This window comes from Narcine bancroftii, chromosome 4 (assembly GCF_036971445.1).
Source record: "Narcine bancroftii isolate sNarBan1 chromosome 4, sNarBan1.hap1, whole genome shotgun sequence".
Taxonomy (NCBI): Eukaryota; Metazoa; Chordata; class Chondrichthyes; order Torpediniformes; family Narcinidae; genus Narcine; species Narcine bancroftii.
In genome coordinates, this window is record NC_091472.1 from 14376984 (window position 1) to 14395670 (window position 18687).

General features: G+C 42.0%; 1 protein-coding gene across 1 annotated transcript in view; it reads right to left on the bottom strand.

The window, feature by feature from the left end:
* wdr27 (WD repeat domain 27) overlaps nt 1–18687 on the bottom strand; it is a 671431-nt gene that overhangs the window by 363666 nt on the left and 289078 nt on the right. Inside the window, exon 21 of the mRNA XM_069930793.1 lies at nt 13676–13778. Coding sequence (XP_069786894.1) covers nt 13676–13778 — 103 coding nt within the window. The remainder of the gene's footprint in view (nt 1–13675; nt 13779–18687) is intronic.

The window sequence follows — 18687 nt, forward strand, 5'->3', positions numbered from 1 at the left end:
TGAGCATTACAAAATATTTCTTTGAAAATCTTCCACTGTTCCTCAACTGTTTCATCAATTAGCCTCCCAGTCCACTCTGCCCAATTCCTCCCTCATCCTATGGTAGTCTGCAACAATAATTCATTCCTTTTTAACAAATTCTGGTATCTCAGATATTTGACTTTTTCTAAATCCTAATAGCAGAGAATACTCTTTTTTTCAAATATGCATAATTCTTACTCCCACATAGAACGTGATTTCATTGACCAAATCATGTGAATATCAAGCTCCTGTCATTTTATCTTTGAATTTTCCTGACACTCCTCCCACAATGAGGCATTGGCATTTTAATTCTACTTTACTTTCAGAAAATGATTTTCTGAATTTTATGGAAGAGCAAATTCAGTTCATCTTTAATATAAATTATTCCCCAACAGTTTATAACTTGATTGTTTGGGATACTATGAAAGCATAATATTAAGAGGGCAAATTATTTATTACACAGCTGGGGTTTAAAAAAAAGGGACTAAAGAGGAAAGATTAGATTTGGTCAATCAGATTAAATAAATTGATCTACAGTATGCACAAGTTAAAAGTCCTGATTTGTATAGAGGAGAGCTGAACCTAAAACTAGATTTGATCTTCTTTCTACCTGTCCCATTGAACAGCAACTTTTAAAGAATTGGAGTCAGTTCTTCATTCAGGTGAAAAATCTGGTAAAATTTTGGTAAGCTAATTGAAATTGATGGCCACAAAGAGACTAATTAATAAAATTAGGATGGAAATGGTACAGACACAACTGACCATTTTAAAATAAATGATACCTTTAGGGAATATTATTCTAGAATGTACACCTCTGAATCTAATAATGATAACAGTTCAATGTTGGATTTTCAGGACCATCTTAATTTGCCTTTGCTTTCACGGAATTAGCGTACAAGCTTGGAGGCACCTATTTCTCATGAGGAAATATATTTTGTAATTTCTTCTTTACAATTAATGTCCAGAACCTGATGGATACCCCATGGAATTTTATAAATCCTTTTTTAAATTACTAGTGCCTCAATTAAGTTCTAGACTTAATTATTTATTTAAACAAGGGAATCTCGTTTCTCCTTTTGGTGAAGTTTGTATTGCTCGTTCTGAAAAAGAGGAAGGATCCACTTGATTGAGTTTCTTATAAGCCTATTTTTTTTAATTTAATGTAGATATTAAGATTTTGTCTAAAATATTGGCCCCATAGACTAGAGAATATTTTATTTCAATCATTTCAACCAAACTAGTTTTATTAAAAACTGCTATCCTTATTTTAATACACTGTTGCGGGCTGAGCTGATCCGAAAGCAAACCGGAACACGGGAGGTACAGGCTCGCGTGGGGCTGAGAGCCACGAGACACAGAGCATTGCCAGCCCTCCAGGCTGAAGTCACAATGGTCTCGGGGGCAGCAAAGTATCATGGGGGTTGTGCTCACATGGGAGGTCCAGTAAAATCAGTTAAACCGATTTACACTGCTACTGTCTTTGTTCATTACATTTGGTGACCCCGAATGGCCCAAATCAGCAAATTTAGACTTCACGATGAAGTTGAAGCTGCCTACATTCTGGACCTCTCAGTCTGTTGTCTGATTCCAGCAGGCTGAGGGTCAGTTTCATGTTAGGCAAATCCCTGCTGACACCATGAAATACTATTACGTGGTCAGTTCTCTCGACCAGGAGACCGCCGGCAGGATTGTCGATTTCCTTTAGCAGCCCCCCACCGTAGACAAGTATGAGGCACTCAAAGCGCTCCTCATATGCACCTTCGGGCTCTCCTGCCGTGAGCGAGCAGCGAGGCTGTTGCATACGGACGGCCTGGGTAACCGCGCACCATCCGCCCTCATAAGCGAACTGCTGCCGTTGATGGACGGTCACAGACCCTGCCTGCTGTTTGAACAGATATTGCTAGAACGGATGCCAGAGGACATTCGCCTACTCCTGGTCGATGACGACTTCAGCAATCCTCGAAGGTTGGCTGCCTGAGCTGATGCCCTATGGCAGGGTAGCAAACATGGCGCACCTGCTATTGACTACGTTGCTACATCACAGACCAATCAATATGGCGGTGCAGCCATCAATTGTTTTCTGCTGCAGCTTGCCAAGGAGGAATTCCACAAGATGGAGGAAATGGGGATAGTATGACACACCGACAGTCCCTCCCCACCGTACATGGTACCCAAGGCATTTGGTGGATGGAGACCTTGTGGTGATTATCGTAGGCTCAATGACATCACAACGGTGGACTAAGATTTCATCTCCAATCTTCACGGCACGAAGATTTTTCTGAAAATCAATCTGGTTAGGTGATACCATCAGATGCTGATGCACCCCAATGATGTCCCAAAAATGGCGCTCATCACTCCTTTTAGGCTGTTCAAGTTCCTGCATATGCTTTTTGAAGTAAAGAACGTGGTGCAAATCTTCCAGAAGCTAAAGGTCTTGGTATGCCATGGCTTGGACTTCATGTTCATCTATCTGGATGATATTCTTATTTCCAGCTGCTCCCATCATGAGCACAGCATGTACCTACGCCAGTTCTGCCACTGCCTTAGTGAACACAGACTGGTTGTCAATCCTGTGAAATGCCAGTTCAGTCTTACAAACATCAATTTCCTCGGGCTCTGCACTGACCAACATGGGGCAGTGTCACTTTTTTCCAAGGTGAAAGCTATATGCAGGTTCGCCCAGTCTTCCACAGTTAAAGGGCTTCAGGAATCTGTTGGCATGGTAAACTTCTACCATCACTTTCTACCAGCAGTAGCCAGGATCATGCAGCTGCTCTTAAAACTACTTTCCGGCCAGCCCAAGGACCTGGAGTAGAATGAGGAGGCGACTGAAGCTTTTGACAAAGCGAAAGATGCGTTGGCCAATGCCACCATACTCATGCACCTATGAGTCAATATGCCCACAGCCCTCATGATTGATGCATCAAATGCGGCCATAGGAGACATGCTGGAGCAGCTGGTCGATGGGATTTGGAAACCACTTGCTTTTGTCAGTTAGCAGTTGAGGCCACCAGAGCAGAAATACAGTGCGTTCGACCAAGAACTCTTGGCCCTTTACCTTGCCATCTGGCATTTCCAGTACTTCCTGGGATTTCACTGTTTTCACAGACCACAAGCCCTTAACATTCGCCTTTGCTAAGAGGTTGGATCATGGTCTGCAAGACAGCAGAGGCATCTCTCTTGCATCTCAGAATACACCACTACCATCAGGCACATTGCAGGCAAAGGCAATCTTGTTGCAAATGCACTTTGGCTTTTGGGATCAACTAAACTGCTCTTGCAGCGCCGCAGCTACAGGATGCAAAGATACAGCCCTACCATACTGCTATTTCGGGGGTCAAACTAGAGGACATCAGGTTTGAACCTTCTATGCGACGTATCCACCAGGCAAGCCATCCAGTGGATTTGGAGGCATTGTGTGTTCAATGACATTCATGGCTTTGCCATGAATATATACCTATCACCCATCTACGACGCAGCTGGTTGCTGACAAGTTTATGTGGCACGGCCTGCATAAACAGGTTGGCCACTTGGTCAGAATTTGCGTACACTGCTAGACCTCTAAGATTCAAAGGCACATCAATGCCTGGCTCCAATTGTTTCCCCCGAGAGACAGGCATTTCAACCACTTGCACGTCGACATTGTTAGTACTTTGCCGATCTCCAGAAGAGCCACATACCTGTTCACCATGGTTGACAAGTTTACCAAATGGCCAGAGTCGGTACCACTCTCAGACACATCCTACGCCAGGGCCCTCATCGTTAATTAGATAGCCCGTTTTGGGCTGCCAACGGATATAACTTCGGACAGGAGGGCACAGTTCACCTCAACACTATGGTCAATGCTATCCCAGATCCTTGACACTCAACTGCATCACACCACAGCCAACCATCTGCAGACTAATGGGCTTGTCGAGAATTTTCACCACCAACTGAAAACTGCCCTGATGCTTCGACTCAATGTCCCCAATTGGACTGATGAACTGCCATAGGTGCTACTGGGAATTCGCACGGTGCCGAAATAAGATCTGGCCTTATCCTCCGCCAAACTCATGTATGGAGCCCCACTTACGGTCCCGGGTGAAGTCGTACCACTAGCCTGAGGACAGGAAGAATTGCCCACAGCTCTCCTGACCCGACTTTGGGAGAAAGTCGGCACCCTGGTGCCTGTCTCAACCTCATGCCATGGTCTGACTGCCTCCTCGTCCCAAGGGAGCTCAAAGACTGCCAGTACATGTTTGTGGGCAGGGGGACACATCGAATTTCACTTCAGCGGCCGTATGAGGGTCCTTACAAAGTGGTCAGATGATGGAACGACGTGTGTACTGGACATTGGAGGCAGGGAAGAAAATCCACCATTGACTGTCTTAAGCTGGTACACATCGCACATCGACCTGGAGCTGCAGGCGCTGGTAGTGTGCCCAAGGCAGAGAGGTTGCCCGCCTAAACAAAAGAACTTTATACAATGAATGGACTCATCGCCTCCCGACACCACATCTTGTGGGGAGTCATGTAGCGGGCTGCGCTGATCCACAAACTAACTAGGTCACGAAGGGGCAGGCTCATGTGGGACTAAGAGCCCCAAGACAATGGGAGCATTGCAGGCCCTCCAGCCTGACATCACAATGGTCCTGGGGACAACAAAGTATCATGGTGGTTGTGCTTATAAGCTCACATAGGACTTCCAAACATAGGCCAAACGAACCCAGCTCAGCTCAGCGCGGACATTGGCGACTTCAGGGGTTTCTACGAGGCTCTAAAGGCTGTGTACGGCCCCTCACCCCAAGTCCAAAGCCCGCTGCGCAGCTCAGACGGCAAAGTCCTCCTCAGCGACAAGATCTCCATCCTCAACCGATGGTCAGAACACTTCCAATCTCTTTTCAGTGCCAACCGCTCAGTCCAAGATTCCGCCCTGCTCCAGCTCCCTCAACAGCCCCTAAGGCTAGAGCTGGATGAGGTTCTCACCCTGGATGAGACATATAAGGCAATCGAACAACTGAAAAGTGGCAAAGCAGCAGGTATGGATGGAATCCCCCCAGAGGTCTGGAAGGCTGGCGGCAAAACTCTGCATGCCAAACTGCATGAGTTTTTCAAGCTTTGTTGGGACCAAGGAAAACTGCCTCAGGATCTTCGTGATGCCACCATCATCACCCTGTACAAAAACAAAGGCGAGAAATCAGACTGCTCAAACTACAGGGGAATCACGTTGCTCTCCATTGCAGGCAAAATCTTCGCTAGGATTCTACTAAATAGAATAATACCTAGTGTCGCCGAGAATATTCTCCCAGAATCACAGTGCGGCTTTCGCGCAAACAGAGGAACTACTGACATGGTCTTTGCCCTCAGACAGCTCCAAGAAAAGTGCAGAGAACAAAACAAAGGACTCTACATCACCTTTGTTGACCTCACCAAAGCCTTCGACACCGTGAGCAGGAAAGGGCTTTGGCAAATACTAGAGCGCATCGGATGTCCCCCAAAGTTCCTCAACATGATTATCCAACTGCACGAAAACCAACAAGGTCGGGTCAGATACAGCAATGAGCTCTCTGAACCCTTCTCCATTAACAATGGCGTGAAGCAAGGCTGTGTTCTCGCACCAACCCTCTTTTCAATCTTCTTCAGCATGATGCTGAACCAAGCCATGAAAGACCCCAACAATGAAGACGCTGTTTACATCCGGTACCGCACGGATGGCAGTCTCTTCAATCTGAGGCGCCTGCAAGCTCACACCAAGACACAAGAGAAACTTGTCCGTGAACTACTCTTTGCAGACGATGCCGCTTTAGTTGCCCATTCAGAGCCAGCTCTTCAGCGCTTGACGTCCTGCTTTGCGGAAACTGCCAAAATGTTTGGCCTGGAAGTCAGCCTGAAGAAAACTGAGGTCCTCCAACAGCCAGCTCCCCACCATGACTACCAGCCCCCCCACATCTCCATCGGGCACACAAAACTCAAAACGGTCAACCAGTTTACCTATCTCGGCTGCACCATTTCATCAGATGCAAGGATCGACAATGAGATAGACAACAGACTCGCCAAGGCAAATAGCGCCTTTGGAAGACTACACAAAAGAATCTGGAAAAACAACCAGCTGAAAAACCTCACAAAGATAAGCGTATACAGAGCCATTGTCATACCCACACTCCTGTTCGGCTCCGAATCATGGGTCCTCTACCGGCACCACATACGGCTCCTAGAACGCTTCCACCAGCGTTGTCTCCGCTCCATCCTCAACATCCATTGGAGCGCTTTCATCCCTAACGTCGAAGTACTCGAGATGGCAGAGGTCGACAGCATCGAGTCCACGCTGCTAAAGATCCAGCTGCGCTGGATGGGTCACGTCTCCAGAATGGAGGACCATCGCCTTCCCAAGATCGTGTTATATGGCGAGCTCTCCACTGGCCACCGTGACAGAGGTGCACCAAAGAAAAGGTACAAGGACTGCCTAAAGAAATCTCTTGGTGCCTGCCACATTGACCACCGCCAGTGGGCTGATAACGCCTCAAACCGTGCATCTTGGCGCCTCACAGTTTGGCGGGCAGCAACCTCCTTTGAAGAAGACCGCAGAGCCCACCTCACTGACAAAAGGCAAAGGAGGAAAAACCCAACACCCAACCCCAACCAACCAATTTTCCGCTGCAACCGTGTCTGCCTGTCCCGCATCGGACTTGTCAGCCACAAACGAGCCTGCAGCTGACGTGGACTTTTTACCCCCTCCATAAATCTTCGTCCGCGAAGCCAAGCCAAAGTAAAAGGACTTCCAGAAAAATTAGTTAAACCAACTCAAATCATTACAATACATAGTTTATTGAATATTCTATATTTACCTCCCACTGCTACCCTTGAATGTGTTATTATCTCTGGATACAGAGAAGGCTTTTGTTTGGGTGGAATGGGGTTATTTGTTTGCTACTTCGGAAAATTTTAACTTTGGGCCTTGTTTTGTTAAATGGATTAAATTACTTTATTTATGTTCCACTACCTCAATTCTTACTAATTTACAGATATCAAAACCTTTCAATCTTCAGCAGGGTACTTGTCAGGGTGGACCTTTAAGTCCATTGTTTTTTGACTTGGGATTAGAGCCCTTGGCAATTGCTCTTCGAGAAAGTAGAGATTTTATTGGGATCCAGAGGAACAATATTGAGTATAAGGTTTCCTTATATGCAGATGATTTATTCCTTTTTGTTTATCCAGAGGTTTTCTTGCCAAATATATTAGCTTTGTCTCTAATATTAGTCAGTTTTCTGTGTATAAGTTGAATCTGCATAAAAATGACATTTTACCTTTAAATGGTTCTATATCAAGTTATTCGTATTTTCCTTTTAAGATTGTGAAAAATTTAAGGAAAAAGTTTCCACTCTATTTAATCAGGTTAAATTATTATCATCAAGATGGTCACCTTTATCATTCTTGATGATTGGTCATATCAATTCTATTAAAATGAACATCTTACCTAAATTTTTTGTACTTTTTTCAATCCATACCAATTTTCATTCCTAAATCTTTTTTTGACTCACTTGATTTGTTTGTATCTTCTTACATATGGCAAGGGAAACACCCAACTTAAATAAAGCTCATCTTCAAAGAGCTTAAAGGATTGGTGGACTAGCACTTCCCAATTTTAGATTACATTATTGGGCGGTCACTATATGCAAGTTAATTCTTTTGTAACATTTTGATAATTTGCTTGACCACCCTTCACGGATAGAATGGAATTGAATGTCACAAAGAATATTTCCTTGTTGGTAATTTTAAGTTCCTGTTTATCCTCCTCTTTATATAAGATAACTATTAATACAATAGTTAAACATACTTTGAGAATATAGGCACAATTTAGAAAGTTTTTTGGATTTCAGAATTTTTCCCTTGCTAGTCTCATTATATTTAATCACCTTTTTTAAAACCTTCTTTGCAAGAAACAGTTTTTAATGATTGTCACAGATTGGGTATTAAATGTTTCAAAGACCTTTTCATTTGTTAATAGTTTTGCTTCTTTTGAATGATTGGTGACAAAATTTAATTTACCAAATACACATTATTTTTAGATATTTACAAGTTAGACATTATGTTCAATCTCAGATTCCAATTTTTCGTAAATTCCTGAGGCAAATATTCTGGATTTATTTTTGGATTTTCAACTTTCTCACAAAGGTTTAATATCTCTTATTTAAAATAATTTGCTTGATTTAAGAACAGTCCCTTTACTTAGGATCAAAAGCAATTGGAACAGGATTTGAATCTTTCATTTTCTGATGAGATTTGGGATTCCATTTGTAAATTGATTAATGCTACCTCCCTTTGTGCATGACATTGTTTATTGCAATTTAAAGAGGTCCACAGAGTACATTTATCTAAAGCTAAAAAACACAAAATGCTGGAGAAGCTTTGTGATTCACCTTTTTTTAATCTAAAGCTAAATTAGCTTGTTTTTACTCTCATATAAATCCTCTGTGTGACAAATGTAAAATTGCAGATTGTTTCCTTGGTTCATGTTTTTGGTTACGCCCAAGCTGACGTGGACATTACCCCTCCATAAATCTTCGTCCACGAAGCCAAGCCAAAGAAAAAAAGAAAAATCGAGAAAAATTTTGGAAAGATATTTTTTACACACTATCAGTGATTCTCAAGGTCAAATTGGAATCTTGCCCTTTAATTGCTCTGTTTGGATTATCTGATGATGTTTTATTGGCTTCATCTCAAAACTGAATTTTATCTTTTACTTCATTGATAGCCAGACTTGCAATGTTTGATCAAATAGAAGCCTAACGCTCCACCGACACATACACAATAGTTAAATGACATTATGTCCTGTTTAAATTTAGAAAAAACTAGATATGCCATTAAATATTCAAAGACTAATTTCTTAGACATGGGGTCCTTTTATGGACCATTACCATAATCTAAAGTTTTAAGACTGATCTAAACTTCGATGGTGTGCTGTTGGCTTCTTAGTTGTAGTCACTTGATATCCACATGTTAGATTTTTAAGCCTTGCTAAATGTAAGGGGTTTTGACTAAAATATTTTTTTCTTTTTTACTTCTGAAATTGTATCTTAAAATATAACTGTACAGTTTAATTTTGAACAGTTGTAAATTTCAATAAAAATATTTTAAAAAGAAAAGAAATTGAGCCCACGTTCACCACCTCAGCTGGGAGCTCGTTCCACCTCTCACCACTCTCTGTATGAAGAAGTTCCTCCTAATGTTATGTCCAAACCTTTCCCCTTTCCCCTTTCACTCTTAACCCATATCCTCTGGTTTGTATCTCACCTACCCTCAGTGGAAAAAAACAATTTACATTTACTTTGTGTATCCCCCTCATAATTTTAAATACCTCTATCAAATATTTCTATCAATTCTCCCCTCATTCTTCTACAGTGCAGGGTTAAAGTCCTAACCTGTATAACCTTTAACTGTAACTCACTTCCTGAAGTCCGGGCAACATCCTACTAAATCTTCTCTACTATATTTCCATCTTATTGATATTTTTCCTGTAGTTAGGTGACCAAAACTACACATGATACTCCAAATATGGCCTCACCAATGTCTTGTACAACTTTATCATAACATCCCAACTCCTATACGCAACACTTTGATTTATGAAAGCCAATATGCCAAAAGCTCTTTTTGCAACCCTATCCACCTGTGACACCACTTTCTTTTAAAAAAAATTAATTTAGACATACAGCACGGTAACAGGCCATTTCAGCCCACGAGTTTGTGCCGCCTAATTTATACCCAATTAACCTACACCCCCAGCACATTTTGAACGGAGGGAGGAAACTGCAGCCCCTGGGGAAAAGCCACACAGACACTGGGAGAATGTACAAACTCCTTACAAACAGCGTTGGATTCAAACCCTGATCCCGATTGCTGGTGCTATAAAGGCATTGTGCTAACCACTACACCAACCGTGCTGCCCTAATTCAGGGAATTGTGTATATTCCCAGATCCCTCTATTCTACCACACTCCTCAGTACCCAACCATTCACCATGTACATCCTTTCTTGGTTTGTCCTTCCAAAATGCATCACCTCACACTTGTCAGCATTAAATTCCATCTGCCATTTTTCAGCCCATTTTCCAGCTGGTCTCGATCCCTCTTCGAGCTGCATAAGAGAAATCTTAGTGTCATTTGCAAACTTGCTGATCCAATATACAACTTTATCATCTAAATAATTGATATAGATGACAAACAACAATGGTCCCAGCACTGATCCCTGAGGCACACCACTAGTCACAGGCCTCCAGTCTGAGAAGCAATCATTCACCACTACTCTCTGGCTTCTCCCAGCCAGCCCTGGCCAAATCCAGTTCATTACTTCATGAATACCCACCATCTGAACCTTCAAACAAAAGGGGAACACACAAAAGTGGATTTCAAAAGGGAGATGACTGCTCTTTAGAAAATAGAGTGCAACGTTATCATGGAAGAAAACTGAAGACAAAAGATGGAAGATCTGAAAATTTGACCTCCTGGAAAGACAGGACATGTATGATCCTATTCAGAGGAGATATAACATAAGTGGCTTTTAAATAAGTAAGAACACTTCTCATTTGTACCCAGAAAATGGTCAAATCCTGTTTTAAGAATATCTCGATGAAAAACAGCTCATCAAGAGAATTGTGAGTTGAAAGAGATCTGAAAATTTAATGCTGAAAAGTGATTCGTAATTATTTCTGAACTACAATTTAAAAGGGTCCTGAAGTCAACAAGATATCTGAAACTGGACTTTAAAATACACTTTTTCAGAATCAAGTTTAAAATGAAATGATTTTGGACTTGAATACACACATACTTACATTTGCACATAGTAGGGTTAAATTTAGAATTAAATTTAGAGTAAGGAAGGTTCTGCTATTAATAGTTTAATAAAAACTATTATTTTGAATTAACCATTGTCTGGTGAATTTTCCATTGTCGTTCCTTTGTTAGTACTAATAATGTTTGTTAGTTTGTAACAATGCATTCTAGATCCTTTCTAATTTCCTTAAAATTATCCATTCTCCAATTTAGAATCTCAACCTGAGACCTAGTCCTATCCTTCTCTATAATTAAGTTAAACTAAGGCATTATGATCACAGGGCCAAAAATACTCCCCTACACATACTTCTGTCACTTGCCCTGTCTCATTCCCTAAAAGGAGATTTAGAAAACCTTACTGAACACAATGACAAACTCCAAGCCATCCAGCCCTTTTACAGTATGAGAGTCCCAATCAATTTGCGGAAAATTAAAATCCCCTACTATCATAACCTTTTGTTTCTTGCAGCTGTCTACTCTCTCTCCACAAATTGATCCACCATTTCTCAATGACTATTGGGCAGTCTATAATACAATCCCATGAGTGCAGTTGTACCCTTCCTGTTCCTCAACTTCACCCACAGAGCCTCAGTAGACAAGCCCTCTGGTCTGCCCTCCCTGAGCACAGCTATAATATTTTCCCTGATGAGCAATGCCACATCCCACCCCCCCACCCCACTGCCATTCTATCACATCAAATGCAACAGAAGCTTGGAACATTAAGCTGCCAAACCTGCTCCTCCTGCAACCAAGTTTCACTAATGGCCACAATATCATAATTCCACATGTCAATCTATGTTCTAAGATCATCTGACTTTCTTACAATATTCCTTGCATTTAAATAGATGCACTTTAAAACATTTCCAGCACATACAACCCATTGACTTCTAAAGGTGCATGCAATTTTCACATCATCTTTTCCTTTCTCAACTCCTCTTTCTGGTCTGGCATTCTGGTTCCCATCCCCCTGAAAATCTAGTTAAAATCCACCTCCCACAGGGATATTAGTCCCCTCCAGTTCAGATGCAAACCATCCAGTTGGAATAGATCGCACCTTCCCTGGAAGAGAGCCCAATGATCCAGAAACCTGAAGCCTTCCCTCCTGCACCATGTCTTTAACCATATGTTAAGCTTCATTTTCCTCCAATTTCTAACCTCACTAGCATGTGGCCAGCTAGCAATCCTGGAGGTCCTGTCCTTCAACCTAGCACGTAACTTCCTGAACTCTCCTTGCAGGATCTCCTCACCTTTCCAACCTTTGTCATTGGTTCATATATGGACAACATCTGGCTGCTCTACCCCACCTCCTGAGAATGTCGTGAACTCAATCTGAGATATCTCATACCTGGCACCAGGGAGGCAACATACCCATCGGGATCCTCGATCTTTTCCACAGAACCTCTTATCTGTCCCCCTAACTATGGAATCCCCATTCATTACAAGTCGCTTCTTCTCCTCCCTTCCCTTCTTAGCCACGGGACCAGATTCTGTGCCAGAGACCTGATCGCTGTGGCTTGAACAGTATCCAAAATTATATACTTATTATTGAGGGAGGGGAATGGCCCAGGGGTTCCCTACACTGCCTGTTTCCTTTTCATCTCCTAAATGTCACACATCTATCCTCCTCCTGCCTCTATGTGTGATAGTGTCTCTGTAACTCCTGTCTATCACCGCCTCGGCCCCCTGAATGATCCGGAGTTCATCCAACTCCAGCTCCATTTCCTTAATTTGGATTGTCGAGACCTGCAGCTGGATGCACTTCTCACAGATCAAGTCGTCAGGGATACTGCTGGCGTCCCTGACAATCCACATTCTGCAAGAGGAGCCTTGCCCTGCCTTGGCTGCCATTCTCACTGTTTACGACTAGAACAACAAAATATATGATATTTAAAACCTGCCCTTACCTGTGCCTACACGCTGAATTCTTTTTGTTCCTTAAAAAGGGTGGCCCTTTTCGTAACTTCATCTCCAAGTCTGCGTCCAGATTCTCTGATATAAAAGAGACTATACTGGGAGCATAGGATGCACTAGATGACTCCTGCAGATGATTCTTCACTTGGGCCCCAAATGATAGTGAGAGAGGAGGTGTGAGCACAAGTGTAATATGTCCTGCAGTCACAGGAGTAGGTCCTAAGGGGGCAATTGTTGGGAAGAGAGGAGTGGACAAGGAAGTCACAGATGGAGCAGACTCTGCAGACGGCAGAGAGGGAGAAGAGGGGAAGATGTGTCTGGTGGTGGGATTGTGTGGTAGTTGGAGGAAATGTTGGCAGAGTATATTGAATAATGAAGCTGCAGGTGTGGTAAGTGAGGACAATGAGAATCCTATCCTCAATGTGCATGGGAGTGGAGAGGGCCAGGGTAGATATGCAGATAATGGAGGGTTAATGGTAGTAGAGGGTAAAGTGGATGAGCTTGAGGCAGCACTAAAGTATTCATCGTCATCAATGAAGCAGAGGAAGAGTTGAGGGGGCTTGTGTGTGTGTAGGCTTGCAGCATGGATTGCTCCACATAGCCAACAAAAGGGCACGGGGGTACCCATGGGGTGAGTCAAAGAAGGAGTTATTGAGAATGAGGCCCAGCCAGAGGAGGGTGGTGTTGGGTGGAGGAGGACTGATTGGTCATATATCTTTACCTCCTCTGGATGTTGCTGGACCTGCTGAGTTCTTCCTGCATCTTTGTGTTTTTATTACAATCACAGCGTCTGCAGACTTTCAGGTTTCTTTCCTAATAGATGATCTATTAGGTACTTCGGCAAATGTACATATTCATATCAATGACTTACACAATAATAAGCATCTTTCAAAAACTCCATGAGGTAAAGCATTTAGGTTTATCCAAAAAGTTACTTACACATTTATCTTCAGATCCTGTGGCCAAAAATCTCCCACAGGGGCTCAGAGCAATGCCACAGTGTTGGCAACGGTTCAGGTGGCGTTCATAACGGCGCACAGATCTGAAGGAACATCACTTGATGTCAGTTCAATGGATTTTCTTTAAGACATGGATAACAATGTAATACGCCCTTTTGGCCCATGAGCCCATGCCATCCAAAACCATAACATAACCATATACAATTTACAGTACAACCCCCGGTACGTTTTTTTTGGAAGACTGGGAAGAAACCGGAGCATCCGGAGGAGACCCATGCAGACACGGGGAAATATATAAACATCTTACAGGCAGCACTGAATTCGAAATCTGGTTGCTGGCGCTGCAACAGTGTTGTGATAATTACTGCTATCCGCAAAGGCCTTTGATTTCATATAACCATGTGAGAGTGACCATTCTGTGACTTTTAAAGCAACAATTCACTCTGGATTTCACAGTTACAGAATCATACACCACACATCAGGCCCTTCAGTCCATCTCATCCATGTTGCCAAGTTGGCATTCAGGCCTCTATCCTAATTAATCATTACTGATTTTTTCTGTGCATGTGTAAGTTGATATTCAATTTAACTGTTCTCAATAATGGGAACAAACCCAAATGGACAGAAAAGCATGATATGTACGTTGCTTGGCACTATCCAGAAAGTTAAATGTGCCAGGGTTTTGATTATTAATGTTAGCGAAAAGCTCATCAATGCTCTTTTTTTTAAGTTATGCCATCGAATATCATTTGAGAGGTTTAATGAATAAGTAAAATACTTTTCTCATGAACAGAGATAGTAACACATTTGTAAAACTGGAATTTTAAAATTACATTCTTGTTTCATCCATCATGACCTCAGGAAGTCTGACGGTCATTTTCAGCCAATTTTGTTTCAAATTTCATATAGGTGTAGAGGTTGCTAGAAAATTTTCATAAAGTATGAATGGGGATGAATACAGATTTATTTCGCAAAATCTTAAAATTCTGTTGTGAAGTTGTTCATTTGATAGCCTCTATGCAGCATTCCATCCAAATGACAGGGTATATTGAACAATTGATGGCATTGTTGTATTTGGGAATTTCATGACTATGCGTATGGCATGGGCAGAGTATTTACAGAAGTAAAATTCATATTCCCACATCACGACAATAAAATGATCATTTCGTGCAATCCTTCCATTGACTGTAAAAAAAGACAGATAGAAGAATCCTAATTGAAAAAAATAATTTATGTACAATAATTAAACTCAGTTATGATTGTGAGTCAGATATGATATATATCCCCACCCAAGAGAGTGACAGTTGCAATAGTTAGCTGTGGGTTTGTAGACATTTGTCATATCTGTCCATCTGGCACTATGTACCCACATTGCAAAAGTAAGGCTGATTTTTACTGAATCATGGAAAATGTTACATTTCGATGTTCAGCACAGGACAACTTTGATCAGGCAAGAGGGTGATCACTTAAAACAACACTAATGAAACATTTTGATAGGCTGATCTAAAAAAAAATCAGGACCTTAATGTGTTTTAAGTTTGTGTACTAGTCACAAAATACCAAGTAGAGTGAGAAAGGTACCACTCCAAGATTTCAATTACATATTTTTCTGTATGCACACAAGTTGATCTTTGAAAAGATTTTAGTCAGTCCTCAGTCAATTGTAATAATCACAATGGCATTTGGATAGGAGTCATTAACATCGACTATATAATCCCATCAGAGTCTCCTTTACAAATATACAAATTCTCATAACTGCAAGGTGAGACAAAGTAAAGGACAAATTTTATATCCATGTGATGAAAACAGAATCAAATCCATGCCACACATACTGTTCAGGAGCATAAATATAGAATGGTCACATAACATTTGCCAGTAGGTGAATGATGTCAGTGTTACTGGAGATAAGCAGAGTTCAATGCTTTCAAGAGAAAAGAAATGGGGCAAAAACTCTTCAGACATTTCTTCTTGTAATTTCACTTATTAACTATTAATTGTTCTCATTCTTAAAAAAAAAGGCAACAATGCAAAGATTGTTCAAGTGCAGAACTTCATCTGGCCACAAAATATTCTCTGCTTGAGGAGTTTGAGAAGAGTTAGTACGTCACCAGATTCTTCTAAATTTCTACCATGGAGAGCATTCATTCAGGTTGCATCACTGTCTGGTATAGAGACAGGACAGGAGAAAACTAGAGAGCTGTGAACTTAGTAAGTGCCATAATGGGCATTAGTCTTCATTCCAACAAGGGCATCTATCTACAAGAGGAGGTGTCTTAAAAAGTAGCCTCTACCCTCAAGGACCCTCATCACCCAGGCCAAGCCCTCCACACGGCTACCATGGGGAAGATGGTACAGGAGCCTGAAGATGAACACAAGGGCAGCTTCTTCCTTTTGTCATCAGATTTTGGAATGGAATATGTACGACAGACACTATTTCTCTTATTTTGCACTAATTAATTTATTTTAAAATGTAATTTATATCAATAGTTGCTCTGTAATACTGCCACAAAATAATGAATTTCCTAACATGTTCATGACAATAAATTAGAACAGTTCTGTTCTAACTGCATTTTTAATATTATTAAAAGCCTTTGTGTCCTGAGTTCAAGATCAAGAGTAATCTTACCATATGATACTCCAAACTTGAATTTAGAGCTATGAAGATTCTCAGTACACTAAAGTCTACATCTATTCTTTTCAAAGTTGGTACAGCAAATGAGATTATGAAGTAGAAGGCATAGCTGTGGTCATGAGATTGCCTGAGATCCTGACATCTGACGATATAGCAAAGAATAGAAAGATGGAAAGCTGTGCATTCCAACAGCATTTTTCACATTGCTTTCAGGATGTATCGCGATGCTTTGCAAACACTAAATTATAATTGCAGTGCCATCACAGTTGTAAGGTAGAGATGTTGGAGGAAATGTGTCAATAGTAAGTTCATCTAAAGAGTAATGCAATCATGGTTAAATTCATTTGGATAGTGGATAGTGCTCTCAGAATCTGCATTTATTACACTTGCCTAATTACAGTTGAACTGAGTAAACTGACAGGGTCAACCACATTACACTGGGGCTGGTGTTAGATACAAGCTGGGAAAATAGGGACAGCAGATTCCCTCAATCATGGAGACTGGTTTTATAACAACCCAATATTTTTAAAGCCACATTTACTGAACTATTTATTTAATTCCAGAACTGATTAAATGTAAATTTCTTTGCCTCTTTGTAAAATTTGAACTCAACTTTGGGTGCGGGAAGAATATTGACCAGAGAAAAAATAGTATCCAGGATCTCTGAGGAGTTACAATAAGTTCATCAAATGTGGCAGATTTCAAAAATTAAAAGGAAAATCTTATTGAAAGATTTACAAGGTATACAGCCAGGACATGTTCAGCTGTGAATAATGCACCATGAAAAAAATGTCAAAATATTGTTAAGGACAAAGGGATCAGAGAATCAATCACAGGGAAAACTAGAGCCAAAAACTTGACTGATTCTAAAAGCTTGAAAAAGAGCAAATTTCCTTCAACTGATCACTAGAAAAATTGAAATCAATTTCATTGTAATTCCACTCTATTTTCTACTCCTCTCTCCAGACAAAGTTCAGCTGGGAAGAAACTTGAGAGCCCCATAACCAAGCTGTTGACAAAAACAATTAAGCTTATCACAGTAAAAATATACAGGGAATGAAACTCTTTCTACTTACAGCACCCAGAGGCCCTTTTACATTGTCCTTGAAAGACAGCAATTAACCGCCTTTTAATTGCTTCAACTTACCTGCATGAATGTGACAAAACCGGGATGGGGGGGGGAAGCTATTTTCATTACAGTATTTACTCCTCTTTGCACTACTCTTTGCAGACGATGCCGCTTTAGTTGCCCATTCCGAGCCAGCTCTCCAGCGCATGACGTCCTGTTTTGCGGAAACTGCCAAAATGTTTGGCCTGGAAGTCAGCCTGAAGAAAACTGAGGTCCTCCATCAGCCAGTTCCCCACCGTGACTACCAGCCCCCCCACATCTCCATCGGGCACTCAGAACTCAAAACGGTCAACCAGTTTACCTACCTCGGCTGCACCATTTCATCTGATGCAAGGATCAACAATGAGATAGACAACAGACTCACCAAGGCAAATAGTGCCTTTGGAAGACTACACAAAAGAGTCTGGAAAAACAACAACCTGAAGAAACACAGAAAGATCAGCGTGTACAGAGCCGTTGTCATACCCACGCTCCTGTTCGGCTCCGAATCATGGGTCCTCTACTGGCATCACCTACGGCTCCTAGAACGCTTCCATCAGCGTTGTCTCCGCTCCATCCTCAACATTCATTGGAGTGTCTTCATCACCAACATCGAAGTACTCGAGCTGGCAGAGTCCGCAAGCATCGAATCCACGCTGCTGAAGATCCAACTGCGCTGGGTGGGTCACGTCTCCAGAATGGAGGACCATCGCCTTCCCAAGATCATGTTATATGGCGAGCTCTCCACTGGTCACCGAGACAGAGGTGCACCAAAGAAGAGGTACAAGGACTGCTTAAAGAAATCTCTTGGTGCCCGCCACATTGACCACTGCCAGTGGGCTGATCTTGCCTCCAACCGTGCATCTTGGCACCTCACAGTTCGGCGGGCAGCAATCTCCTTTGAAGAAGACCGGAGAGCGCACCTCACTGACAAAAGACAAAGGAGGAAAAACCCAACACCCAACCCTAACCAACCAATTTTCCCTTGCAACCGCTGCAACTGTGCCTGCCTGTCCCGCATCTTACTTGTCAGTCACCAACAAGCCTGCAGCAGACGTGGACATACCCCTCCAAATATCTTCATCCGTGAAGCCAAGCCAAAGAAGAAGAAGAAAGAAGATTTACTCCTGTGAAAAGGACGTCGACGCTGTAATGCCTCCTTTTGCACCGGGATGCCAGGACCCTATGAGAAAGGTCGCACTGAACCAGCTTTTCTTTCAGTGTGAAGGTTCTGACCCGACCTGGCTTTAAA